At 46.5% G+C, this 27,650-nt stretch overlaps 1 protein-coding gene across 6 annotated transcripts in view; it reads right to left on the bottom strand.

The window, feature by feature from the left end:
* NCOA2 (nuclear receptor coactivator 2) overlaps positions 1 to 27,650 on the bottom strand; it is a 295,555-nt gene that overhangs the window by 21,765 nt on the left and 246,140 nt on the right. For 5 of the 6 annotated variants that reach the window (XM_075353202.1, XM_075353203.1, XM_075353204.1 and 2 more), the window contains 12 exons: positions 27,251 to 27,398; positions 24,905 to 26,165; positions 14,054 to 14,270; positions 13,411 to 13,623; positions 11,983 to 12,198; positions 11,660 to 11,786; positions 11,370 to 11,532; positions 9,828 to 10,112; positions 8,409 to 8,498; positions 7,646 to 8,087; positions 3,116 to 3,290; positions 2,768 to 2,966 (listed from right to left, as the gene is read on the bottom strand). In XM_075353202.1, coding sequence (XP_075209317.1) covers positions 2,768 to 2,966; positions 3,116 to 3,290; positions 7,646 to 8,087; positions 8,409 to 8,498; positions 9,828 to 10,112; positions 11,370 to 11,532; positions 11,660 to 11,786; positions 11,983 to 12,198; positions 13,411 to 13,623; positions 14,054 to 14,270; positions 24,905 to 26,165; positions 27,251 to 27,398 — 3,536 coding nt within the window. The remainder of the gene's footprint in view (positions 1 to 2,767; positions 2,967 to 3,115; positions 3,291 to 7,645; positions 8,088 to 8,408; positions 8,499 to 9,827; positions 10,113 to 11,369; positions 11,533 to 11,659; positions 11,787 to 11,982; positions 12,199 to 13,410; positions 13,624 to 14,053; positions 14,271 to 24,904; positions 26,166 to 27,250; positions 27,399 to 27,650) is intronic. The other variant, XM_075353207.1, reaches the window with a different exon arrangement.

Genomic DNA, 27,650 nt, shown 5'->3' on the forward strand with positions numbered 1-27,650 from the left:
GCTTATCTGGACAAGCTCGGTGTTTCTGGACTGCCTCTCTGAAGTCAGAGTGGTCCAGAAACATACTCGTTGTACGCTTGGGGAACCTGAAACGGAATTTCTCCTGCTGAGAAGCTGACTCCTCCACTGGAGGAGCTGAGGGAGAAATATCCAACATTTGATTGATGGACGCCATAAGATCATTCACTATGGCGTCCCCATCAGGAGTATCTAGGTTGAGAGCGGCCTCAGGTTCAGAATCCTGATCAGCTACCTCCGCTTCATCATACAGAGAGTCCTCCCGCTGAGACCCTGAACAATGTGATGATGTCGAGGGAATTTCCCAGCGAGCTCGCTTAGGCGGTCTGGGGCTGCGGTCCGTGTCAGAGACCTCACCCTGGGATCTATGAGACACCCCGGGAGCACATTGTTGTTCCAACTGAGGGGGACCAGGGTGCAATGATTCAACAGTGCCCATGGTCTGAGATACCGGTCTGGACTGCAAGGCTTCTAGTATCCTAGCCATAGTCTCAGAAAGTCTATCAGTAAAAACTGCAAACTCCGTCCCCGTCACCTGGACAGTGTTAACAGGTGGTTCCCCCTGGGCCACCCTTAGCAGAGGCTCCGGCTGAGAAAGTGCCACAGGGGCCGAGCATTGCACACAATGAGGGTCGGTGGCACCTGCCGGTAGTATAGCCGTACATGCGGCGCAGGCAGCATAGTAAGCCTGTGCTTTGGCACCCTTGCTTTTTGCGGACGACATGCTGTTGTCTCCTCTGAGCAATCCAGGAGGGTATATAGCCAAAAATCAACCGTGCGACCATACAGTGTAAAGTATAGCCTATAAGCATATAAATCTATATGTACACTACTGCACTAGTGGGGCCAGCACCTCAGGTGCTGCTTACCGCCCGCTCAAAGCGGTTGTGTGATCACCAGAATCCCTGCCTGGGTCTCCCAGAGCTTGTCTCCCCTCTCCAGCGTCAGAAGAGCTGACAGGAATGGCTGCCGGCGTCCTGTGGAGAGGAGGGGGCCGTGGGCGTGCCCTAGAAAGTGCGGGAATCTGGCGTCCCACTGTGCTCAGTGAGGGGGGTGGAGTATGCAAAGCATGTTCCAGCCCTCAGCGCTGACGTCCTGTGCAGCGTCCCGCCCTTCCCCTGACTGGCAGGCCTGGGGGCGGGAAAAAAGTGAGACAAGGCCGCAAAAGCCGGGGACTAAAGTTATAAGCGCGGCCGGCGTATAAGCGCGGTCGGCCCCGGCGCACTAACACTCCCAGCCGCGCTGCAGTGTGAAATGGCAGCGCGCGGTCAGCGCGGTAGTCCCCAATAAACTAACACACCCAGCCACGCTGCAGTGTGTGATGGCACAAGCGCGGTCAGCGCTGCGGTCCCCGGCGCACTAACACACCCAGCAATGCTGCAGTGTTTCTGTGCGCGGTCCCCACGGGGACACAGAGTACCTCAAAGTAGCAGGGCCTTGTCCCTGACGATACTCGGCTCCTTGTCCAGCAGAGTCCCCAGGGGCTGCGGATGGAGCACGGTCTCAGTGCCTGGAGACCGATTAGGATCCCACTTCACCCAGAGCCCTAAAGGGATGGGGAAGGAAAACAGCATGTGGGCTCCAGCCTCCGTACCCGCAATGGGTACCTCAACCTTAACAGCACCGCCGACAAGAGTGGGGTGAGAAGGGAGCATGCCGGGGGCCCTGTTATGGGCCCTCTTTTCTTCCATCCGACATAGTCAGCAGCTGCTGCTGACTAAGATGTGGAGCTATGCGTGCATGTCAGCCTCCTTCGCACAAAGCATGTAAACTGAGGAACCCGTGATGCACGGGGGGTGTATAGGCAGAAGGGAGGGGCTTTACACTTTTAAGTGTAATACTTTGTGTGGCCTCCGGAGGCAGAAGCTATACACCCAATTGTCTGGGTCTCCCAATGGAGCGACAAAGAAAGAGAGCGCGCGAGAAAGAGCGCGCGAGAAAGAGCGCGCGCGAAAAAGAGCACGCGAGAGAGAGCGCGCACGAGAGAGAGCGCGCGCGAGAGAGAGAGCGCGCGAGAGAGAGAGCGCGCGAGAGAGAGAGCGCGCGAGAGAGAGCGCGCGCGAGAGAGAGCGCGCGCGAGAGAGAGCGCGCGAGAGAGAGCGCGAGAGAGAGAGCGCGCGAGAGAGAGCGCGAGAGAGAGAGCGCGAGAGAGAGAGCGCGAGAGAGAGAGCGCGAGAGAGAGAGAGCGCGAGAGAGAGAGCGCGCGCGAGAGAGAGAGCGCGCGAGAGAGAGCGCGAGAGAGAGAGCGCGAGAGAGAGAGCGCGAGAGAGAGAGCGCGAGAGAGAGAGCGCGAGAGAGAGAGCGCGAGAGAGAGAGCGCGAGAGAGAGAGCGCGAGAGAGAGAGCGCGAGAGAGAGAGCGCGAGAGAGAGAGCGCGAGAGAGAGAGCGCGAGAGAGAGAGCGCGAGAGAGAGAGCGCGAGAGAGAGAGACACATTGATTTGAATGATTAAACCCAAGAGCTGAGCATGCAGAGGAAAACAAAAGGATTCCGCTGCTCAAAAACCGTTACATGCTGCGTCCCTGACGCTCCTCGGTCAGTTGTTCCACGACTGATCAGTCGGGTGGCGGATGCAACGCAAGGGCATCAGTCGCAATCCGCTGCTCATACAAGTCTATGAGAACAACGGAATCCACTAAACAGATTGCGTTGTTTATCAGAGCGGTGGATTGTGACTGATCCTAAACAATGGAAATGTGAACATAGCCTGAGGCTCCTAAATGGCAGCCCAATGAAATGCATTGTACTCACCTGCTCTGGACCCATAGAGGATAGCCCTGATGTAGGCACAGAGGTCACTGAAGTCATATTGATCTGTCCAGCCATCTGATTCATGCTATTCATCACATTGCCATTGGATGCCATAGACACATTGATGTTCATATTGGTATTATACATGCCAGCACTAGCTTGTTGACCGAAGTGTGGTGGAGATGGTTGTGAAAACATGCTAAAAAGATAAAAAGAGCAATATAAAGCTACTAAAACTCCACAGTATCACATGGAACATATCTTGATATTTAGATTTAATATTAACACAAACATGAACACCTGGAAAGTAAATGTGAATTAAAAAGTGTAAGTATCCTGACTTTATACCTGTTTCCTCCATTATTTGTCTGTGCCCATCCGTTCATGTCCGCTGACTGGTACGCTGGGTTGGCTTGTGACTGCTGCATCATGGGACTCTGGGTATGGGCCATTCTGGGTGACATAATTGGGCTTTGTGGCGTAGTTGCCCCAGTGAATCCAGGGTCTGACTGCTGGCTCATTCCTAAGGAACATGTTCATTTAGACTTGAGTGAATTTTCACACAGCAGGAAACACATCAAATAATAAGACAAGCACAGTACAGCACCCGCTAATGCCAACCAGAGGGATGCGAGACCCGAAGCACAGCAGAGGCAGGGAGAGATGAATGCACACCCATAGCCAACGGGTGAAGAGTAATGTCACCCTCTGTTACTCCTGTAAGGTAAAATAACTAACAGGGAGGGCTCCTGTCCACAGATACGAGCAGCCAAACTGAGCCGAATCCTACAATCCTATTATAAGGGGATGGGTCACTGGGATTTCACAATATACATTATTAAATACACGACTTAGACCTGATGAGAATGGTGTACTTACTGCATTGTCACGAAGAACGGACAATGGGTTTTCAAAGGATCCCTTCCTAATATTAAAATGAGCATTTTATAAGCCCGGACACATACAATGCTCTTTTTAATAATGAGAATATATAGGAATTCTGAAGGGGATTTTCAAAGTAAGTACATCAGTGTCATCCAGTTTAAGATCTAGTTAATAATATATGTAACTTGTGTTTTGAAATCTGATAAAAATTTTTTTTAAATATTTACAACGCTCCTCATGGGACAGTAGGAAAAAATAAAACCGCTAACATGCCTCATCCATGCGTTTAAATTAGCAGGCGAGACTCTTCTGAAAATCTGAAGGGTATTGAATCTTCTGCTGTAAATCCTCTTGAGGTTTTTACTGGTGTAACTAGTTGTGTGCATCATCAATGTGTCCTGCGCTGTGGAGCAGGAGCGGCCACGTCATCAGAGGGGAAAGTGTACGGAGGCTCCACAGATGCACACTTCAGGCTCTAGGAAGGGATACCGGATACCTGTCTGCTAATCTGTGTGTGCTGCCCAATCATTAAGCTTCAGAGAGAGTCTGTCAGCACCTTACCACCTCCTCGTTTTTCTTCTATGGGCACCCCCAATCATCTTTGATTGACAGCTCTGGCTTTAGTGAGGCAGGGGGCAATAGAGGGAAAACAAGCAGGTGGGAAGATGCAGTTAAATGGTTGGTCCATTGTCTGACTGTACCTGGTTTGGACAGTCCCTTTAAACCAGACATACCAAGGCCGGTGTTTGGGTGGGCTCATATCAACTGGTACGTATATTCCTATAATGCGGGCGTCACACGAGATGATCTATCGTGCGATATGTCGTCGGGGTCACGGTTTTCGTGACGCACATCCGGCATCGTTGCGTGTGACACCTCCGAGCGACTCTGAACGTTCGCAAATCGGTTACAAATCGTGTATCGTTGACACGTCGCTCATTTTAAAAAGTCGTTTATTTTTCTTTGCGCCGGTTGTTCGTCGTACCCGGGGTAGCACACGTCGCTCCGGGTGACACCCTGGGAACGATGAACACAGCTTACCTGCGTCCCGCCAGCAATGCAGAAGGAAGCAGGTGGGCGGGATGTTTACGTCCCGCTCATCTCCACCCCTCCGCTTCTATTGGCCGGCCGCTGTGTGACGTCGCTGAGACGCCGAACGTCCCACACCCTTCAGGAAGTGGATGTTCGCCGTCCACAGCGACGTCGCTCAGCAGGTAAGTACGTGTGACGGGGGTTTAACGACTTTGTGCGCCACGGGCAAGTAATTGCCCGTGACGCACAAACGACGGGGGCGGGTGCGATCGCTCGTGCAATCTCACAATAGATAGTCTCGTGTGAAGCTCGCATTAGACCAAAAGTTTGGACACACCTTCTCATTCAAGGAGTTTTCTTTATTTTCATGACTCTAAAAATTGTAGATTCACGTTGAAGGCATCAAAACTATGAATTAAAACATGTGGAATGAAATACTTAAAGTGTGAAACAACTCTGAAAATATGTCTTATATTCTAGGTTCTTCAGAGTAGCCACCTTTTGCTTTGATTATTGCTTTGCACATTCTTGGCATTCTCTTGATGAACTTCAAGAGGTAGTCACCAGAAATGGTTTTCCAACAGTCTTGAAGGCGTTCCCAGAGATGCTTAGCACTTATTGGCCCTTTTGCCTTTACTCTGCGGTCCAGCTCACCCCAAACTATCTCGATTGGGTTCAGGTCTGGTGATTGTGGAGACCAGGTCATCTGGTGTAGCACCCCATAACTCTCCTTCTTAGTGAAATAGCCCTTACACAGCCTGGAGGTGTGTTTGCGGTCATTGTCCTGTTGAAAAATAAATGATGGTCCAACTAAACGCAAACCAGATGGAATAGCATGCCGCTGCAAGATGCTGTGGTAGCCATGCTGGTTCTGTATGCCTTCAAATTTGAATAAATCCCCAACAGTGTCACCAGCAAAGCACCCCCACACAATCACACCTCCTCCTCCATGCTTCACGGTGGGAACCAGCCATGTAGAGTCCATCCGTTCACCTTTTCTTAAAAGACACGGTGGTTGGATCCAAAGATCTCAAATTTGGACTCATCAGCCCAAAACACAGATTTCCACTAGACTAATTCCTTGTGTTCTTTAGCCCCAACAAGTCTCTTCTGATAGTCTGTCCTTAGCAGTGGTTTCCTAGCAGCTATTTTACCATGAAGGCCTGCTGCACAAAGTCCCCTCTTAATAGTTGTTCTAGAAATGAGAAGGTGTGTCCAAACTTTTGGTCTGTACTGTACATCATTCATCTGGGAGTGCCAAAGACCATCCGAATGCGGCGCTCAGCTATCTCTCCTATGAAGAATTAATGGAGCGCAGGTGTGCATGATTGAGCACCACTCCATTCACATGGGGCTACTCAGAGCGCAGGGTCTCAGGATCGGTCACTGGCTGATAACTTTCAAATTTGAAAATACCCCTTTACGTTCCTGGCTACTCAATCAAAATTAGTGACAAGCTGTACAACTATGGCGGAAGGTGCACTGTGCCGTATACAGGTCACACAGCCCGGGTACAGATGTAACCTATAGGTATATTACCAGCTGTATGCAGCCCTCTCTATTAGCTATTGCTCTATGTCAGTCCTGATATGATAAGTGGTGACTAGAGTTGAGCGGATAGTGAAGAATCCGGGTCCGGCGGCTACCCGGCCGGTTGAAAAAGAAGTCCGGATCCGATCCGGAGTTCGGCCCCATATATGTCAATGGAGAGTGGAAGAGAGAGAGAGAGAGTCAATGGGGAGTGAGAGAGAGAGTCAATGGGGAGTGAGAGAGAGAGTCAATGGGGAGTGAGAGAGAGAGTCAATGGGGAGTGAGAGAGAGAGTCAATGGGGAGTGAGAGAGAGAGTCAATGGGGAGTGAGAGAGAGAGTCAATGGGGAGAGAGAGAGAGAGTCAATGGGGAGAGAGAGAGAGAGAGTCAATGGGGGGAGAGAGAGAGAGAGTCAATGGGGAGAGAGAGAGAGAGAGAGAGAGAGTCAATGGGGAGTGAGAGAGAGAGTCAATGGGGAGTGAGAGAGAGAGTCAATGGGGAGTGAGAGAGAGAGAGTCAATGGGGAGAGAGAGAGAGAGAGAGAGAGAAAAAAAAAAAAATAATAACATCCGGATCGTGCAGCCGGATTCCCGGGTCAGACCCGGATCGGATGCTGAAACTGCGCGGATCCGGATTTTCACAGTTCGTGTCCGCTCAACACTAGTGGTAACATTATATCCCATCATAACAACATGAAACATTAACAATGGAAAATGAAGCACACAGGAAAAAGCCAAGCCAAAAAAAAAGACGTATACAAAGATGTAGACATGATCTAAGCACAGGAAGGTCAACACCAGTAACGTAGCAGTAGAAAGCCTTATACAAGCACAGGAATGACAAAGCTAATTCATGTTTATAGGCTTGGCAAATTCGGTGTACTGGCCTAGTATTTACAGGTTACAATAAATCTAGGAGGAGATGTATTAGAACGGTCAATGGATGTTAATGACATGTTAGTAATCACATGCAAATATTTCAACATCTCAGATATTTGGAACCGTACTTTAGTTGCAGGGATCAAGAGAATAATTAGATTTATTTTTACGATTTTCACTCTTGTAAATGCCAAAAGTAAATCCACTGCCTATGTCAAGTGGTTTATTCTGTAGGAAAAAAAATATTATAAAAGCAGATAGGATTTATTTAATGGGATCCAGAGGTATCAAGATTATAAAGCAGGTTCAGTCTGTAAGGACCAAAACCGATTCTAGCACATATAAGAGTGAAAAGACTGTTGTGCAAAGACTGGTTCTTTTGTTTGCCGCCCAGTCACTTCCAAGAACTCGTCAAGCCTATGAAGACTGCGGATACTTGAAAACCCATCATAGTAGGGGGCTGGACTGCAATGTACTGCTTTGCAATAGGTTGCAGGCCTAGCGACACTAAAGATGTTAAGCAAAACCTGCACTTAAAAGTGGAAGGTGGTACCTGAGCTGGCAAACTGGAAGGCATTGTGCTGAATTGGGGGATTCAAGACAGGCCCATACTGTCCTCCCATACTCCCCATGATCCCTTGGTTAGCCAGATTCATCTGGGAGCCATGCAAAGAGCTGTGAGAGAGCGACTGTGACCCAGGGCTGGGGGGCACTGGGGAGAAAGGACTGGTGAAAGGTGGTGGGGATGGAATTCCAGTACCGTAGTTTGGAGGAAATGGAAACTGCTGTGCATTGGCTTGTGGAATTCGAGGACTGCTTATTGATCCTGACATTGCTGCAGAAGCCACCATGTTTGGCGGCATAGACAGTCCTTGTCCTCTCATCATCATGGCCCTGTGCTGCACTTGCTGTTGTTGTTGAAGTTGCCTTTGCCGTAAGTGCTGACTCAAGATTTCTCTTTGCCTTTGAGCCATCATTTGTGCATTGATGGGCCCCTGCAAATACAATAGGCAGAAATTACAAAACTGTATTTTATGCACAAAAAAAATGTACATTACTTGATATCAAATTATTAAACGGTAGTAATTATATGATGCAGGTACTTTATACTAACTCCATGTAACTCAAGAAAAACACTCCTTTCCAACAAGTAAACAATATACATCCTTATAAGATACACAATGCTCTCCTAATCATGTACTACAAGAGGTTGCACGTAAAGGTCAAACATAGACTTGTATCACGAGCAATATTACATGCTGCTACAGACAGGCAGAAAGTGAGACCGCGTGACCCTACAATGTGCGCTGCGTTACCTGCTCCCTCATCTGTGCTGGTACTCCTGGCCTCATAGGCATATTCATGTTGGAGACGTTATTCATAGGATTCATTAGTGGTTGCCGATTCTAAGAAATAAAGAATTTCTGGAGTCAGAAACAATTTCAATGCAAATGTCAGTTTCAGGGGATTATACTGTTAAAAGGGATTTACCTTCTCTAACGTGGGAATAATGAAAAATAAAATATCATATTTTTTGTTTTATAAGACACACCCCAAATTTAGAGGAGGAAAATAGGCAGAAACACTTTTTAATGTTAAAATGAGAGTCAATCTACAATCCTAGTGTGGCTTAGACTATCTCACCAGGGAGATTGGTGGTGGTGATGCGGCCCAGTAGGGTCACAGGAGGCAGGAACCGCGATGCTGCGGGCTCAGAGGAGGGGGTGTCGCGGCTCAGTGGACAGAGGGTCGGCAATACTGCGAGCTTGGGGGTGTTGCGGAGGCAGGTACCATTGATCTGCCGGCGGACTTTCCATTCAATTACCCGCAGTTGACAAAATTGACTTCAAGAAAATGTGTGTGCCTAGATAGGACTCTGCAGCCGTTTTCTTGAAGTCCATCGCATCAATCTGCACATACGCCACCTCCGTGGCCATTTTTCTTGAAGTCCATCGCGTCAACCGCAGGTAATTCATTGGAGCCCGCAGCCCACTGTCAGATCAATGGTGCCCACCGCATCGCCAACCCTCCGTCTAGTGAAACCTCCTGAGCCATTCCATTGCAGTAACACCCCCTTCTCCCAGCCCTCAGCATCGCCGACCCTGCCTCCTGTGACCCCGCTCCACCACCGCCGCTCCAGTAAGCCATATCCGGATTATAAGAAAAAGCAAAACACTGAGTGCACAGCCCAGTTACATGTCAATCAAATATAACAATCAATATTAGATCAAAAAATTGGCGTGCTACCCAAAAGGAGAACCCTGAGATATCCGGATTATAAGACGCACCCCATTTTACCCCTAGTGAAAAAATTGAGTTTTATAATCCGGAAGATAAGGTATATACTCCCTTATTAAGTCACCTACAGCATTAGTGGTCCACGCCGGTTATTGTTTACTTTGCTGCAGTGACCACGTGCCATACATCCATGTGATTGCTGCAGCCTGTGCGCAGCAGCTTCAGTTATACATACAGGAATCACTGCGGAGGCCAATGTGATTACTGCGGCCAGGTAAACATCAAGCTCAAGGAAAGCGCCAGAGCAGCAGGGAAGAACTGTGAATTATTTATTTTTTTTGGGAGGAGGTAAAGTATATGATTGTTGTTATCCTTCTTATGGTGTTACATTTATTTTTTTTTTAATTTAACCCCTTTAAACTTACTGACACTCTAGATAAGAGAAAACAACACAAATTCATACTAAAAAAAAAAAAACAACAAAAAAAACCTGGTACCTGCTGCGCCTGTTGGAGCCGATGTTGTAGCTGGAGCCGTAACTGGTTTGGTTGGTTTTGTACCATTCCGGTAGGCCTCAGCCCTGGCCGCGTTTGCATGCGCAGCATTCCATAGTTTGGACGCTGTCCCATAGGGTGGAAGTTTGGATCCGGCATTTGAGCATAACTATTCTGAGCCATCTGCCCTTGAGCAGTGTACGCGTGGTTAAAGAGAGGCGCTTTCTGCTCCATGATCAAGTTTGAGTCTTGACTAACGAACGGCGACTCTGCATCAACACTCTGACTCTGAGGGGAAAACCACAAGAAAACAAGGTCTGTTTCACTACAATCAGCAAACACACATCTATACTGAAGGGAAAAGGGAAGGGAAAGGGGAAGGGAAAGGGAAAGGGAAAGGGAAAGGGGAAGGGGAAGGGAAAGGGGAAGGGGAAGGGGAAGGGAAAGGGGAAGGGAAAGGGGAAGGGAAAGGGAAAGGGAAAGGGGAAGGGGAAGGGGAAGGGGAAGGGAAAGGGGAAGGGGAAGGGGAAGGGGAAGGGGAAGGGGAAGGGAAAGGGGAAGGGAAAGGGGAAGGGGAAGGGGAAAGGGGAAGGGGAAGGGGAAGGGGAAGGGGAAGGGGAAGGGAAAGGGGAAGGGAAAGGGGAAGGGAAAGGGGAAGGGAAAGGGGAAGGGAAAGGGGAAGGGAAAGGGGAAGGGAAAGGGGAAGGGAAAGGGGAAGGGGAAAGGGGAAGGGAAAGGGGAAGGGAAAGGGGAAGGGGAAGGGGAAGGGGAAGGGGAAGGGAAAGGGGAAGGGAAAGGGGAAGGGAAAGGGGAAGGGAAAGGGGAAGGGAAAGGGGAAGGGAAAGGGGAAGGGAAAGGGGAAGGGAAAGGGGAAGGGAAAGGGGAAGGGAAAGGGGAAGGGAAAGGGGAAGGGAAAGGGAAAAGGGAAGGGAAAGGGGAAGGGGAAGGGGAAGGGGAAGGGGAAAGGGGAAAGGGGAAAGGGGAAAGGGGAAAGGGGAAAGGGGAAAGGGGAAAGGGAAAGGGGAAGGGGAAGGGGAAGGGGAAGGGAAGGGGAAGGGGAAGGGGAAGGGAAAGGGAAAGGGGAAGGGGAAGGGGAAGGGGAAGGGGAAGGGAAAGGGGAAGGGAAAAGGGAAGGGAAAGGGAAAGGGAAAGGGGAAGGGGAAGGGAAAGGGGAAGGGAAAGGGGAAGGGGAAGGGAAAGGGGAAGGGAAAGGGGAAGGGGAAGGGAAAGGGAAAGGGAAAGGGAAAGGGAAAGGGAAAGGGAAAGGGAAAGGGAAAGGGAAAGGGAAAGGGAAAGGGGAAGGGGAAGGGAAAGGGAAAGGGAAAGGGGAAGGGGAAGGGAAAGGGGAAGGGAAAGGGGAAGGGAAAGGGGAAGGGAAAGGGGAAGGGAAAGGGAAAGAGGAAGGGAAAGAGGAAGGGAAAGAGGAAGGGAAAGGGGAAGGGAAAGGGGAAGGGAAAGAACAAAATAAAGGAAAGAAAAAAGAAAAAGAAAGAAAAAGAAAGAAAGAAAAAGAAAGAAAGAAAGAAAAAGTAATAAAGTATGTACCTGACTGACTAGTTCTGGTATGCCAAGTGCTTTGTCAATCTCCTCCAAACCATCAAAATTTCGCAAAGCCAAATAAAGCTGATCAAGGAGGTTCCCCTCTTCATTTGGAGACTCTGATGGAGGCGGTCGACAAAGTAAATCTTCTGATGAGCTGAACTGCGGCCTGAAAATAACAAAACTGAAGACATCACATTCCAAGTAGAAAAATAATTACAATCAATCATATTTCTTTTCTGGGCCCCCTCCCCAGGTAACATTCTAGCCACAACTGGATGTTGGTAGAAACCTACCTATTATGATTGTTGAAACTTTGATCAATAGGCAAAATACTATCCGGCCATGGAGCGGTTTGGTTCGGAGGCGCCTGCTGCTGGGTGTATGGTGCTCCAGACAGGTTCATGTCAAGATCAGAAGTTCCTTAAGTGAAAAAAATAAATTTGTATGGTTTTGTAACTGTGTCTTTTTGATAAATGTTAGATTTGCTGTCCAACATTAGTAAGTAGCGTAACCATAAAAAACAATACAGCTTGTGGTTCTAGGACCTGAAATGATCAGCATATTTTATCTAGAATATTAACGTGCATGAATGCTACTCTACAGTGGTGACACTTACCCATACTCATAACAGGGGACTGCATTATTGGCCTCGGACATGCCTGGCTGGTGGGCCTCATTGGAATATTTGAGGTTGGACTGCGAATCATGCCTGGCATCGGCCTGCCCATGGCGTTGCCAGTTGTTGGACATGTTGTCCGCACAGGATTTGCTGTCTGTGAACTCCACTCAGGCGACTGTAAAGCTGGCCTGGGGCCATTTCCACCCATCATTCCTGAAAAAAATCCAAAACGTTTAGTAATTTTTTCTTTTTAAGTCTCACATGGAAATGTACACCTTATGGGAAGGCTCCGAAGAGGATTGTACCACTTGATCAAAGCTTTGTGTTCACTTTGGGGTTTCAGTGGGACACCACCACTCTGACACTAGACACTTAAGAAATGTATGTCTTTAGAAATACCAAAAATTTGAGTTTGAGAGAATTGTATACATATGGTTACATCTTTACCAATGACAGATTTTTGTAGGGCAAAAAGACACCCGGACTGTCGGCGTGAGGACTGGTGACTGCTCCCAGCCATACATCATGTGTGTCAGCCCGCTGTTAACTCTCAATGCAGCCAGACTATTCATACCTCTACCGCTGATGGGTTTTATAGTTCACATATAACATTCATGTGCTCTCTTATATTTAGAGTGTGCACAGGCATGATCTGCATATATGGAAGACTGTTTTAAAAGGTTTTTCCACTATAATTATTAAAGTGAAGGACATCAATTCCAGATTGGAAGGGTGTGACACCACACAAGCAAAGCCTTCAGCTTTTTTTTTTTTTTTTAAATAAACATATATTTTTAAATATTTATTTATATATTTCTTTATTAAAAAAAATAAATAAAAAAATGATGATCACTTTGCTTGTGTGGTGTCGCACCCCTCCAGTCTGGAATTGATGGCCTACACTATAATCACTATCATTATAGTGGAAAAACCATTTAAAACAGTCTGATTATATATATTAGCTGTCCTTCATTTGTCAGCCTTGGCCACTAAACCGTGTGATGGTGCGGTGGCAGTCCCCTCCGTACACTGCTCACACCCGTTTAGTCGGAGTGTCAGGTGTCGGACCCCCATCTGGGTATTGGTCACCTATTTTAACAATAGGTCGTCATTACCATTTTAGTAGAAAATCCCTGCAATACAAGCACAGATACATAAGCAGCTTTTATATTCCTGACACAAAAGAATACATGTTTTTCTATTCAAAAGAAGTGAAAAACTGAGCAACAAAATAAAAAAAAACCCCAACAAAACAGTAAGTTTTGGGAACGTAACCAGGAGCTGCACGGAATGCTGTACAGTCAATAGCGCCTCCTAGTGGACATTACCAACATTTGTTAAACTATATTCCCTCTCCAATAAATTACACTGCATAGTTTACATTTTTTTGGGATGTAACATTGTACAAGGAATGCATGCACCTACCAGGACTACTGGTGCCCACTGCACCCTGCCCTCCCATCATTCCCTGACTGCTGATCATTCCAGACGGTGGCATGGTGGAGAAGGGGCTAGTATTCCTCATCGGCTGGAAGGATCCAGCGGGGGTCTGGCTTTGTAAACCGATATCCATTGGTACATTCTGGTTTGGTAAAAGTCTTCCAAGCTGAAGCTGTGCGGCGTGGGGATTATTGAACACTGCATAGACAGAAAATGAAAAGAATTCTCGCACATGTGACCACGAAGAGGATATACATTTCACAGAAAGTCCATAGGGAAGGACTGCAATGTGTACAATAAATTGTTCTATACCAAGACCCTTACGATGGGAAATAGATGCGATATTAGACAAGCTATAAAGAGACTTTTGTAATGTATAAGTCAATAACTAATTTTTCGGCACATGCCAAGGTTATCCAGTCAAACATTGTCCCATGTAACTGGGCCAATCAGTAGGACACATGCATTTCTCTTAGGCCCATACATTTAAGACGTCCCTGCGTGCATCTCCAGCAGTCAGCAGCAGGGGGCGCTGCTCGTTTACAAACAATATTCCTTAGGCAAAACAAAGAAAACAAGTGGCCGCAGGAGAGGAAGAGGAAATGCTAGGTCAGGGTGGGAGACTTACTGCTCTGCTGCATCTGGAGCACCCTCTGACGCTGCACGCTGGGAGGGAGGGCCGAGCTGTTATCACCGGCAATCTGCATCAGATCATTGATGATCGCCTGCTTATCCGCAGAGTTACCATCAGGCCGGGTGTCGGCGTAAACCTGGTTCAGTTGACTGTTCTGTAAATCATCCAGGATTTCATCCAGGTTGTCCAAATCAGAGCTGGTCGGTAAAAGCTTTGGAGAGGATAAAAAAAAAAAAAGCAACAATCTGTTTAACATCACAGCAAGGGTTAATGCACCATCCCTTTGATCAGACATCCATTAGTTCAGAATGATAATCCGGAATATGGGACCTCATAAAACCAGAGCGATCAGAGAAATCAGGACCCCCTGATTAAACCTGTTATACCTGCCTGGAGGCGGCTCATTTAATTACTTATATAGCGCCATTAACTCCATAGCGCTGTACAGACGTGATCACGGTCCCCATCGAGGCTCACAATATAAATTCCATATTAATAGGTCTTTAGAGTGTGGGAAGAAAGTGGAGGAAATCCACACAAACACAGGGGGAACATACAAACTCCTGGCGGTGGGATTTGATCACAGGATCCCAGCTCCTCAAGACTGCAGTGCGAATCGCTGAACCACTGAGCCGCCCGTCTATAGCTAATTCTATAATCATGGGATAATTCACAATATCTGACAATATGGCAGTCAGGGTCCAATAGGTGAGAATGGAGGAATATTTCTGAATTAGTGCCCAGGTAGTTCTCATCTCTAATACATTTTTATTTGTTAAAAAGTGACAAACTAAGAGTGCCACCACCACGTGTCTTAGGCCTATGCCACACGGCGAGAAAATCGGTGCGAGTGGAGTGTGATAAAACAGTGCATTCCACTCGGACCAATTCTAGCCTGTGTGACAGCGCACGAGAGCGATTATTTTCTCAGCCCTAATCGGACCGAGAAAACAATCGCAGCATGCTGCGACTGTAATGCGAGACTCTTTTCTCTCGCACCCATTCAAGTGAATGGGGCGAGAGAAAAATCGCACTGCACTCACGGCACACCGGTGTACTGTGAGTGCAGGGCGAGGATGGCAATAGCCAGCTACGGAGGAGAGAGGGAGATAAATCCCTCCCTCCCTTCCTCCGTGCCAGCCCGCCCCTCCTGAGAGCCGGCCCGCCCCCCGCAGCTGAGGTCCGCTCGCACAGTCGACCGCATTCACAGGGATACTAGCATGACACTCGGCTCCTGCTGTACTGCCAGCGCAAGCCGAGTGTCATGCGAGCATCGCAGTAGTGCCCCGTGTGGCCCCAGCCTTAATACCATTCTTCCCGGTCCATGAACGCACCTTATAACTAGGCAGATGTGCCACAGAAGAATCTGGGAGAGCCGGGCGATGACCTGGGGCGAGCTGTAATGGAAGAAAACAGTAGAAGGCCTCGCTCACAAGCGTGTATATCGGACGAGGGCAATCTGATAAAGAACGGGATTGCACTCAGACCCATGATATAGAACGCGGCAGAGCAGATCTGTGATTTTCTTTCTCAGTTATAATCGGCCTGGAGTAAAAGTATCACAGCATGCTGCGATATGACTCCCAAATCGGTACTGTGGAAGAAACAAACGGAACGCCATACGGACAATTCGTACGGCACACAATTTTTATGGATACATTATAATTCTGTAGGATGGGAAACTCTAAATGGTCCTGTGATTAATAGCGGAACAAAAAAAAATGGACAGCACACGGATGACAGGTGAGAAAAAAAATCATCCAATATTTTTGGATGAGCACCGATATATATTTTTTTAAGACGCGCATGTGACCCCAGCCGAAAAGTAAAGATTCTGGCCTCATTACCTTTAACTTCTCGGTGACCATGGGGCACATGTCCATCACTGTGATTACAGACACATAAGCTGCGCCAGTCTCTGCATACATCTGTCTGTGATGGGCAGGCAGCGCCCATTGTACCAGCCAGGAGTGGAGAGCCGGGTCTGAGGATGGGCTTCAGTATAAGGCCGGGCTCAGAAAAGCAGTGACCCTGGTAGCCATGTGCTAGTCTACATGGTGGGCGATGCAGGAGCTGCCTATTCACATGCACCAGTCTGGTCAGTGAGGAAATCAGTCTGTGTGCTAGCACATAGGCCAACAGTGCTCCATGTACAATGCAATGCCTTGAAAAAGAGTATTCACACCCCCATGAAGTTTTCCACAATTATTGACGCTACACTCACAAACTTAAAGGGGTTGTCCACCACTAGGACAACCTCTTCTGATTCTACTTTTTCCCCCAGTTAAAAAAAAGAACCGTGTACTCACCTCCCCTACTGACGCTGTTCCAGCGCTGCCGGTAATCACGGTTCGGGGCTCACGTGACATTGTGATATCAAGCAAGCCCCACATCCAATCAGTGGCGGCTTCTCTCTCCCCGCCTTTGGACCAAATGAGAACTCAACAGGAAGCGAGTGGCAGCTAGAGTCACTTCCTGCTGATTAACTCATTTAGCTTAAAGGAGGGGAGACAGAAGCCGACGGGTGATTGGACGTGGAGCTCGCACGATGTCACTATGTCATGTGAGCCCCGAACCGTGATTACAGACAGCACTGGAACGGTGTCAGTGCGGGAGGTGAGTACAGGGTTTATTTTATTTTACTTGGGGGAAATAGGTGCAATCACAAGTGGTTGTCCTAGTGGTAGACAAAACCTTTAAGTTAGTGAGTGTAATGTGGAGAAAATGTGGAAAAGTTCTTAGGGGTGGGAATACCTAGTAATGGACAAACCCTTTACATGTATTTTATTAGTGTTAATATTTCACATAAAATCCTAAGTAGCAAGTATTTGTAAAGTATAAAGGAAATGACACACGTTTTTCTTATATTAAATATATAAATCCTACAATTGTAAGGTGTATTTGTATTCAGGCCCTAGTCCATACTTAGCAGGACCACCTTTTCCTACAATTACTGCTGAAAGTCTTTTTGGGTCTGTCTCTATCAGCTTTACACATCTAGAGGCAAATCCTTCACAAATACTTGCTACTTAGTATTGATATATCACATTAAATACCAATAAAATACATTCAAGTTAGTGGGTGCAACATGGAAAAATATAATAGAAGAATTCACAGGGTATGAACAGCATTACAAGGCACAGTATGGACCAAAAATACACGGCATGGACTTAGCCCAATACTAACAGCATAAATGCTTTGAGATAAATTTGCTTTACGTTCCCAAGCCTAGGGGAACACGAGTGTCTGAAAAGTGATCAAATAAAAAAATGTTTTCATCTTTATTTAGTTAGGCTGCTTTCACACTACGCTTTTTTAACATGCATCATGAACTTTTTTTAACGCAAAAACGGATCCAGTGCAAATGAGTTTTCATTTCAATGCATTTGCAATGGACTCGCGTCAACATGCATTTGCGTGCGTTATAGTGAGGATCCAGCGAATTGCAGTTTTTTAACTTTTTTCAAAAACGCTACTTGTAGTGTTTTTGAGCTGCATCCAAATACTGCAAATCACTGGATCCTGACTATACTGCATGCAAACGTATGTGAACGCTGGCATGCTGATAGACAGGATCCTGCTTGCTCTACTGAGCATGCCCAGAAACCAGTCTGGTGTGATCAGTCTCTCTCACCCCCTCCCTGTCCCCCACCTGAGAGCAGCGGATGCTCGTAACCAAGGTAAATATCGGGTAACCAAGCAATGCGCTTCGCTTAGTTACCTGATGTTTACCTTGGTTACGTGTGCAGGGAGCAGGCAGCCCAACTTCTAGCAGCTGCGGACGCTCGTAACCAAGGTAAATATCGGGTATCCAAGCAAAGCACTTCGCTTAGTTACCCGAGGTTTACCTTGGTTACCAGCGTCCGCAGCTGTCAGATGCCGGCTCCCAGTGTATCACGTTCAGTTCCCCTCACTCCCGATCACATGACTTCAATGCCCGCCCATAAACTTCAAGTGACAGGATCCTGCAAAATAACACATGCGTTTTTCTTTGTAAAAACAGGATCCACTTTTACAGCAAAAAAACGTTCATGACGCATGTTAAAAAAATGTAGTGTGAAAGCAGCCTTACAGGTCACCAGAAATACACATATTTGGTTCTGCCATAAGTGTAGGAACATGTACAAAGTAACTATTGATATCATAGCTTGGTAATAAAAAAAACAAACAAAACAAAACTGCAGTGTTATTTTTTTTCTGCCCTATAAAATTGAACAGAAAACGAATCAATAAGTGGCTCAAAATGACGGCATTGAGAACCAGACCTAGTACGGTGGGAAGCGCAGGTTGTTTTATTCTCTCTGAAGAGCGGAGAGGAATTTCTCCATCAGAGGGAAGTGACTACAGACGGGGACATGACGGCTGTGGTGGTGAGGGGCAGGGACAGCATTTTCTGTTCATTGTGCCATATTATGTGCCACACACTATAGTGCCGGGGCCGTCAATGATGCTGTACTGGGCACAGTGGCATCCTTTGTTTTTTTTACTACAAGCCCAGACCAAAAAAGCCGCTCATCCTCCTGCTGTGATGTTTCTAGCATCAATCTCAAGATTTAGAGATGACAAAAATCTCTGAACTGTAAAGTGCCAAGGAAATGGCAGCGCGCACCGGCCGCTCCTGGTGAGAACACGCTCAGCATCTGCAATGTTGGGATGTGCAGCATCTAGGTCATCCAGGGACAGGTAACCAACCACCGGGCACAATGGACGAGGGCACATCAGAGACGGGGCTGACACTCATAATGGAGAGGAATGGAAGCGCAGGCACCCGGCTGAAATGTGGCAGCACAGGAAGTGTTAACAGCGGCAATCTGCCTCCGTGTCAGCTTTTCTTGGCTCTGCCCTTGTACAAACACTGAACCTGCTACCCAGCAAGAAGCCTTTCTAAAGCATAAGCAGCTGTAATCTGGGCCGCCCCGTCCAAGTAATGGCTCGCAATTAAACAACAGACGCGCAAGTCCCAGAATACTTTATGAAAAGCCAAGAAACAGCCAAGCGGTCCAGATGGAATTGCTACCCCCGGATCACCCAAATAGTATTTTTGTCACATAAGGAGAGAGAATCATTACAGCTTAATCACACAAAACATAAAAAACAACAATGCTCATAGCTAAAGGGGAAAAAATACTAATGGATGATGCACAGAACGGGGCAGGGATCGCAGTGCCGAGGACTCATCCAGGACAACGCCAAATACCAAAAATGGTGACAAACATTAGCACCATAAGGGGGTTCTAGGATTGTCACTTTATATGGAGAATTCTGTAGGAAAAGGAACAAAATCCACAATTCTGTGTTAATAATAAAATCTGCGAGAGAAATAGAAATAAAAAGTAAAAACATCAGAAACAGGAGAAATTAAATCACACAAAGAAAACCGGGGTGGAGAGGTTCACTAACACAATGTGAGGCTTTATATGAAGACACAGGCAGTAATAAAACCGGGGGCCACTGGCCCAGAAGCCTGGCCCGGATGTGTATACAGCAGCAGCACTTTCCTGGCTGCTAGGATATTGAGCACATGTCATGCAGTTTTCGCTGATCACTAAATACAAGAAATGAGCACGTGAGATATGTGAGAGATGGGGCAAGGCGTGTGCTGCTTCACTGCCCTGTCTGCAGAAACGCAAGAGGAAAATCAACGCTGCTTTAGCTGCCGAATCCTGCAACACTGCGGCTCTCCAGGTCTCGCAGGCTGGCCACGTCTGCTGACAGATTAGCTCCACTCATTTCTTTTAGAGGTGAAGTGATGCTTTGTCTGTAAGTTGTGCACTGAATGTGCTGGAAAATCATCACATTACTGGGAGAAGCTGCCCTGCTTACATGGGGAAGGACTGCTGCTCAGTGTGTGTGTGTGTGTGTGTGTGTGTGTGTGTGTGTGTACACGTGTGTGTGTGTGTGTGTGTGTGTGTACACGTCTGTGTGTGTGTGTGTGTGTGTGCACGCATTTGTATATGTTTGTGCTTGTCTCAGTGTATATGTATGTGTTTGTATATATGTGGGAGTCGAAATGTGGGTAGGTATAAAGGCGTGTATGCGTGCGTGTGTGTGTGTATATATATATATATATATATATATGTGAGTGTGTGTGTGTGTGCACACGCATTTGTATATGTTTGCGCATGTCTCAGTGTATATGTTTTTGTCTGTCGAGGTGTGGGTAGGCATAAAGGCGTGTGTGTGTGTATACATATGTATATTATATATACATGTGTGTGTGTATATACATATGTATATTATATATATATATGTGTGTGTGTGTGTGTATATATACATATGTATATTATATATATATGTCTGTGCGCACATTTGTATATGTGTGTGCATGTCTCAGTGTATATGTATGTGTTTGTGTATGTCGATGTGTGGGTAGGCATAAAGGCGTGTGTGTGTGTGTATATACATATGTATATTATATAAATATATGCGTGTGTGTGTGTGTGTGTGTGTGTGTGTGCGCATTTGTATATATGTGTGTGCATGTCTCAGTGTATATGTATGTGTTTGTGTATGTCGAGGCGTGGGTAGGCATAAAGGTGTGTGTGTGTGTGTGTGTGTGTGTGTATATACATATGTATATTATATATATATATATATACACATATGCGTGAGTGTGCATTTGTATATGTGTGCATGTCTCAGTGTATATGTATGTGTGAATCGTGGTGTGGGTAGGTATATAAGCCTATAAGGCTTATAGGGGTGTGTGTGTGTGTATGTATATATATATATATATATATATATATATATATATATATATATATATATATACACACATGCTTAGAAACCATAGTCAGGGTTGTCACATTACGGTGCTGGACTATATGGCAGTCTAGCACGTGGCACGTCCATTTTCCCAGATAACGGCAGCAGCCGGCAACATCCAAGACGTGTTCACTCAATAATTAGAGGGGAAGCAGAAGAGTCATTTAGCCTCATTAGAGAAATGTCAGCCATCCTGGAAGAAGAACAGACACTGCTCGCTTCTTTTCTTTTGCATGAAAAGCCGAACAATTTGTATGCAGGTGACACATGTAAAATTTCTGTGGACAATCCTCAGTAATAACCAGCATTCAATGCTGCAATATGCCAGAACTAAAGCGCAGAAAGCACAAAGAAATACGGAGCACAGACCGAGAGGAGATCAGTTCTCTCTCAGCTCTGTGGGACCTCAGTATGGAGATACGGTAGGGGTCATGCCCCATAGCTGCCCCATCGCAGCCGTATACACTCCTCCTGGGATTTATCAACTCTCTGGTCCTGAGCTTCCTGGATTAGGAGCCCCCTCTGTAGTGCTTCATCTCCACCATAAGGACGAATGTGGTGCAAGCAATGGCAAAAGTAAATATACATATTAAGCTCTGTCTATCATCAGGAGTATTCCAGACTAATGCCATGGATTTCTGAATGTGGCACAATGTATAGAAAACCCCTGCACTTTCCCATACAGTAAGAAAATACCAGCGTATACCCCCTCAAAGGATGCAGAAAGCACGCTCTCCGGGCCCTGACAGGTGAATAGGAGCTCAGTGATACACTCAGACTATATGTGCCAGGAGTGTGAACACAGCCTTACTAATGTAGAAAATTCCCATTGCATCCCAGGTCAGCACACTTTATGTAGATCATGTACAGAAGTGTCCGGAGCTGGGATTAACCTTTTTTTTTAATCCAATTAGTTTTTTATTGAAAACACGGCAGATACAAAATCATACATGGTAATTTAAGAGAACAATTGTCAACTGCCCGCACATGAGGGCTCCATACATTAATATACTCCGAGACAATCCAGTTACAATTCCTCTGCCTTACACTTTAACCACACAACAACATGGGGAGGGAGGAGAGGGGAGGAAAGATGGGGACTTCATTCAAGTAAGGGGGAACAAGAACAAAGGGGGAGGGGAAGAAGGTAGGGTTGGGGGGGAAGTGGGGGGGGGGGGGGGGGTTAGATGCCTGCCTGCATTACCAACCCCAGTCCACCAGCCGGGGCCATCAACTCCTCCTAGATTTCTCTCATAAACTGCTGCCTCAGTCAGGGTCTCAATGCTTTAGCCCCCTGGCTAGCCGAGCCAGGGCTATAATTCCATCGGCTCTATCTCAACTAGGTGCTCTTTGCCCGGGGAATAGTTGTGTAATAGGTGTTGCATGGCTGGATGACAGCCAGGGTTCCCATATTGTAAGAATTCTAGTTTTTTGTTTTAGGGAGTGGGCAAGGCTGGAGCTGGGATTAACCTCGAGGAAGGAGAAGACTCTGGTGCTAAGAAACTGGCCGGGATGTGATTGTGCTGCTGTTCTGTCTCCAGCCGAGCTGTTGAGTCTGGCATTGACCGTATACAAACAAATCTATATAGTGTGTGTGTATATTATATTATATTATATATATATATATATATATATATATATATATATATATATATATATATATTATATTATATATATATAATTCAGATACAGTAAGACTCTAGGTATCTACCGTGGTACCTGCAGTCTACTAATGTCATCAAACAAGCATATTTCTAAAATTAGACGTAAGCATGGCCCTGGTACAGGTAAGAAATGCGGCGGGGGAATTGGTAGAGACGACACATTCCCCGCTCATTGGTGGTTCCAGTCCCAGAGGTCGGCCCATCCCGGAGAGGAAGGAGCAGGGCGGCTCTGTGCAGACACTGATCCAGCAGGGAGTGATCCCAGCATCCGCCATCGGCAGAAGTGTGAATGCTGAGCTGGATAACAATGGGCTATAATTACACGATTCACACCTCTTATATAGATTCATTCTATATTTAGACTAATATGTAGATGACGGGTGAACATACACCCATGGATTACCTCTTACATCGCCTAGTGTTCCTGCCTAAATTGCAGACCTTCCCACATTAATCCTGTGGGGTTTGGAACAAGCACCCTTGAACGCTCCACACCACAAGCCATGTCATACAAGCAAAATATTTAGGGCTGTCAGAGTTATTTCCAAGTCACAAATAAAACATTTTACCCACAAACAGCCGGATCTTATTCTACGGACGCAACCAGATAAAGGAGGAGGTTAGTGATCTGAGGCACAAATATTGCTCCGGACTGCGCAGGGTAACCCCTAATAAATGTTTCCATTCATGGGAAACCCTTAATGCTATTCCTGCCTCATAGAGGCTTGGTGTATGGGGTTAATGTATATTAGTGACAGATCTTATTGTTGTATTAGGGGTCCAAAGACCCCAGAACTACTGAGAACAGACACCCTACATACCATACATGTACTACACCACACCAGAACAAGACCGCACAGTAGTAGTGATGGGCGAATAATAACTATTCGTGTTCGGGTTATTCATAACGAATCCCAAAGTAGTATTCCGGTATTCGTCACGAATAGGAAATCTAATACAAGTCAATGGGGAACCCGAGCATTTTTCTTGTTGTGATGAATACTGGCATAGTACTTGGTATTCGGTAACATTATCCAAACACGAATAGTTACTATTCACCCATCACTACACAGTAGGGGAGATCCACAGCTATATGTATCACAGCAGCGGGCTATAGGGTAGTACCAGTTACGGTGGGCTCTTCAAGAATCTGATGATCAACTACAGACTTTTGTGTACAGTTATACATACTACGCCATGTGGAATGGCTGCAGGGCACTAAGGAGGCCACACTATGGATGCAGGGCACTAAGGAGGCCGCACTATGGCTGCAGGGCACTAAGGAGGCCGCACTATGGATGCAGGGCACTAAGGAGGCCGCACTATGGATGCAGGGCACTAAGGAGGCCGCACAATGGATGCAGGGCACTAAGGAGGCCGCACTATGGATGCAGGGTACTAAGGATACAGGGCACTAAGGAGGCCGCACTATGGATGCAGGGCACTAAGGAGGCCGCACTATGGATGCAGGGCACTAAGGAGGCCACACTAAGGATACAGGGCACTAAGGAGGCCGCACTAAGGATACAGGGCACTAAGGAGGCCACACTATGATGACCAGGGAAGAGAAGGAAAGGGAACGTGATACGTTATCTCATACGAAGCCGATGATACACAGGGTGGAGTAACACTCACTGATCGGCCTAAAGTGAAACTGCCCAGAATGAGTAATAACAATATGATAATATGTCATAAGCAGGGCACAAACAAAAAGCAGATTGTATATTACATGACACCCACTGAAAACTGATACATCCAAACCTCGGCTCTCGATAGTGTTTTCCCAGTCCACCTGGTTTCCAGGGATATTTAGTGCAATCTCAGCTGTGGTAATAAATGATGGGATTAATATGACTGATCGAACACTGAGAACGCTTACTCCATGGTGAGAAGTTTTTCTCTTTGACTCATTACCACAAACAATTCATGACACTGTGCATGGATGACTGCAAAGTTATATAATGTTTTATATGGAAGAAACTAGTCAGTGTTTTCTGGGCTGCAGCATAAAGTAAGTGAACTGACCATATTTCACCAAACCTAAAATTGACAATATCAGCCGCTCGCCCAACTACTGTCCCCGGGGAGTAAGCACTAGATTTACATAAGAACCTTGTCCGTGCCTTAAGGTCGTCCAAATACAACAGTCCCAGCACAGACAGAGGGTCTGCTGACCCAAACTCAACCGTCTCAGGCATAGTTGAGAATACTGGGTTTGGATCCAGAGACCTGCGGTCAGTCCGTACTCAGTCTGCGATATATTGACCTCTGAATTTGGCTGTGGCTTCTGTGCAGATAATACACTACCTGACACCATGCTGATGTGAATATTGTACATTGGAGCACAAGTCCTAATCTTTGCATACGGCGAAGTTCAGACTAATTAAAAATCCAGCCACATTTCACTTTCTCTTACCTGATCAGATGGAAATCCAGGTTCCTCTTTTTCAATTTTTATAGATGTCGCCTTGGTGCAATTTGCAGAGTCCATCTTGTTATCCATGCGCTCCAGCTTGGGCGTGATGTCCGCTAGATTATCCTTACTATCGTCCTTATCTAACAAGTAACGAAGTAGTGCATTTTCTTTCTTTTTGGGGCTCACTGGTTCCTGCTTTATAGTAACATCAGAGCCGGGGCCTGTGCTATTGGACTCCTGATTCAGTTCTTTGCCAGTGGCCTCTGCGGTGAGCTTGGCCAGGTCAACCGGTGAGCTGCTGTCCTGAAGAAGTCTGTGCAAAATTTTATGCTTCTCTTTCAGTGAGGTTCCATGTGCTGAGGCAGACATACTGTTGGCTGCAAAATGTCCCAAGGAGTCTTTGTTGTTTGTATCTCCCAAAGAGTTAAGTGGCGAGGGCTCCATCTGGTCAGATTTGGTGGTAAGTAACTGCAATAGTTTTGTCTGGCCTTGCCGGTCCATCAGTCTGCTCTGACCATCTATTTTATCACCAGCAGGAGCCATGCCATCACTACAATCCTTCTGGTCCGATGAGCGGCAGTTAGTCTCTGCTTGCCCAGTCCCACCCTCAGGCTGCTCCCCATAAAGACCAAATGAATCTTTAGCATCCAAGCTCCCCATTTTCCTTAGCTGGGGTGGGTTCATGCTGCCTGGCGAATTTTGTACATTCCCACTTTTCAGGTCAGGCGATGCCATGGGTGGGGCAAGAGGAACCCCATGGCCTTCACTAAGAGCCTGAAGTGCATTCAGAGAGCTATTGGCAAAACTATGGCTATTTCCTGTGCTACTACAAACGGGGGAATGCAAGCTTCCTGCGGGGGAGAACTGACTGGGTGCAATACGAGGACTTCCTGCCACTCCCGGGCTTACACGATGCCTTGGGGAAAGCATAGAGTTCGGTTGCCCCTGGACCATGCCAGGACTTCCCTGTGAAGGGCTATTCATTTTGAGTGCATAGTTATTACCCTGAGGAGTGGTAGCTTGCATGCTGGAGACATGGTTCATCCCTCCCATGCCAACATATCTGCCAGCGGACAAGCCCATTTGTTCCTTTGGGCCATTTATGGCATAATTCATATTGCTACTTATGGTCATGTCCTGACCAGGGTTCCCGCCGCACACTGCTTGATGAGCCGGGCTGCTGGAAACAACTGGGTCTATCGTCTTACCCATGTTTTGTCCAGTCATGTCTTGACTGTTTAATCCACATAGATTCTGCTCTCTGGAAGGCAAAGGAAACGGTGTTAATGTGATGGTTACGGGGAAAACCGAAGAAATAATCTTTGTGGTCTAAGTACAGCGGCACATGTCTTTTTGATCGTTTGCTACAATGTATATGTTCAGGCAGCACAACTCGCCAAGCATTACCTAGACTACAATTAAAGAGCGGGCCTAGCTATGAAGAGCATACTCATTCACTTGGGAGAAAGTGGTATTGAAAAAGACAGGCCTGGATTCATCTAAGCTTGTAGGTCAGGATTCTGGCACAAAAAACTTTGGAAATAAAAAAAAAAAAAAGTTGAAAAATTTTGGCAAAACATGAGGATACGCTAAACGTTAGCGATTTTTGGCGCTCGCATACAATTTCTGCCGGAAGTAAGATTTGTGGATTTGTGGCGAGGAGCACGGCACTTTTCAAACCCGCCGGACTTAAGACTTGTGCGTCTTTTAATGAATCAGGAACATGTGACTTGAGCATAGCGCCTCATCAAGACAGGCGGTAAAAAAAAAAAGTTTGTCTTGATTAATCAAGCCCAAGTATTATAGAACGTTTTAAATAATTTTAATTTACATAGTATATATACATAATTTACACAAAACTGGAAATTCACCTATTAAAAGTGCTGAATTTAGTGTGAATGGTCGCAGAAAAACAAGACACTGCACAGAACAATAAGGCCAGTACAAAAGTCTAATGGTCGCGATGACAATGTGAGGCCGCCGGCTAACTATAGATTCACAGCTACAACTTTGCACCTGTTTTGCAACTGCTGTAACTTAAGACCTCTGCATAGTAATTCTTCACAGACAGCCTCGAGTCCTAAAAGCTTACGCAAATAAATAAGCAGGGTACTGTGGTCTCTATCCCAATCCTTCAGATCCATCTGTAACTCATGGCAATCACACTGTCAGTCATGAGAATGGGCAATTAGGTATTCCTGTATGAATATACAGTGACTATACTTTCCCCGGTCCTGGAAATCTGCGCACCAGTGATTCAACCCTCCCAAAACACAAGCGGTTCCTGTACCATAGCAATAAAAGCGGTTTGACTGCTTCTGAAACGCCCGTGACAATGGTCCTTACCTGTGAAGCATATGTACGGATACTACAGCTTGAGGTTCGTTTGTGTTCTGAAAGCGGACGAGCTTGCTCCTCGTTTGGGCAGCAACAATTGTGCCGTCAGACAATGAAAATCGGTACGTAGGACTTAATGAAAATCCTACCCTGAGAGCTGAAGAAAGAAGAGATGCAGGCGATATTAACAGTCATTAAATTAATTAATTGGTATATTGTGTGTACATTTTTTTTTAAAGGGACCCAAACATCAGGATTTTCGTGTATAAGGTGCAGCCAGTGCAGTACTGGCACTATCAGGCACATTGTGTACATACCATTAGTGAGCAGCTCGGGTGTTTAGGCAGTGAAATCCAACTTTATAAAGTTTGAAAATTCGTGCACTTTTTGATTGACGTGTGCACCTCGC

Source organism: Anomaloglossus baeobatrachus, chromosome 6, assembly GCF_048569485.1.
Source record: "Anomaloglossus baeobatrachus isolate aAnoBae1 chromosome 6, aAnoBae1.hap1, whole genome shotgun sequence".
Classification (NCBI taxonomy): domain Eukaryota; kingdom Metazoa; phylum Chordata; class Amphibia; order Anura; family Aromobatidae; genus Anomaloglossus; species Anomaloglossus baeobatrachus.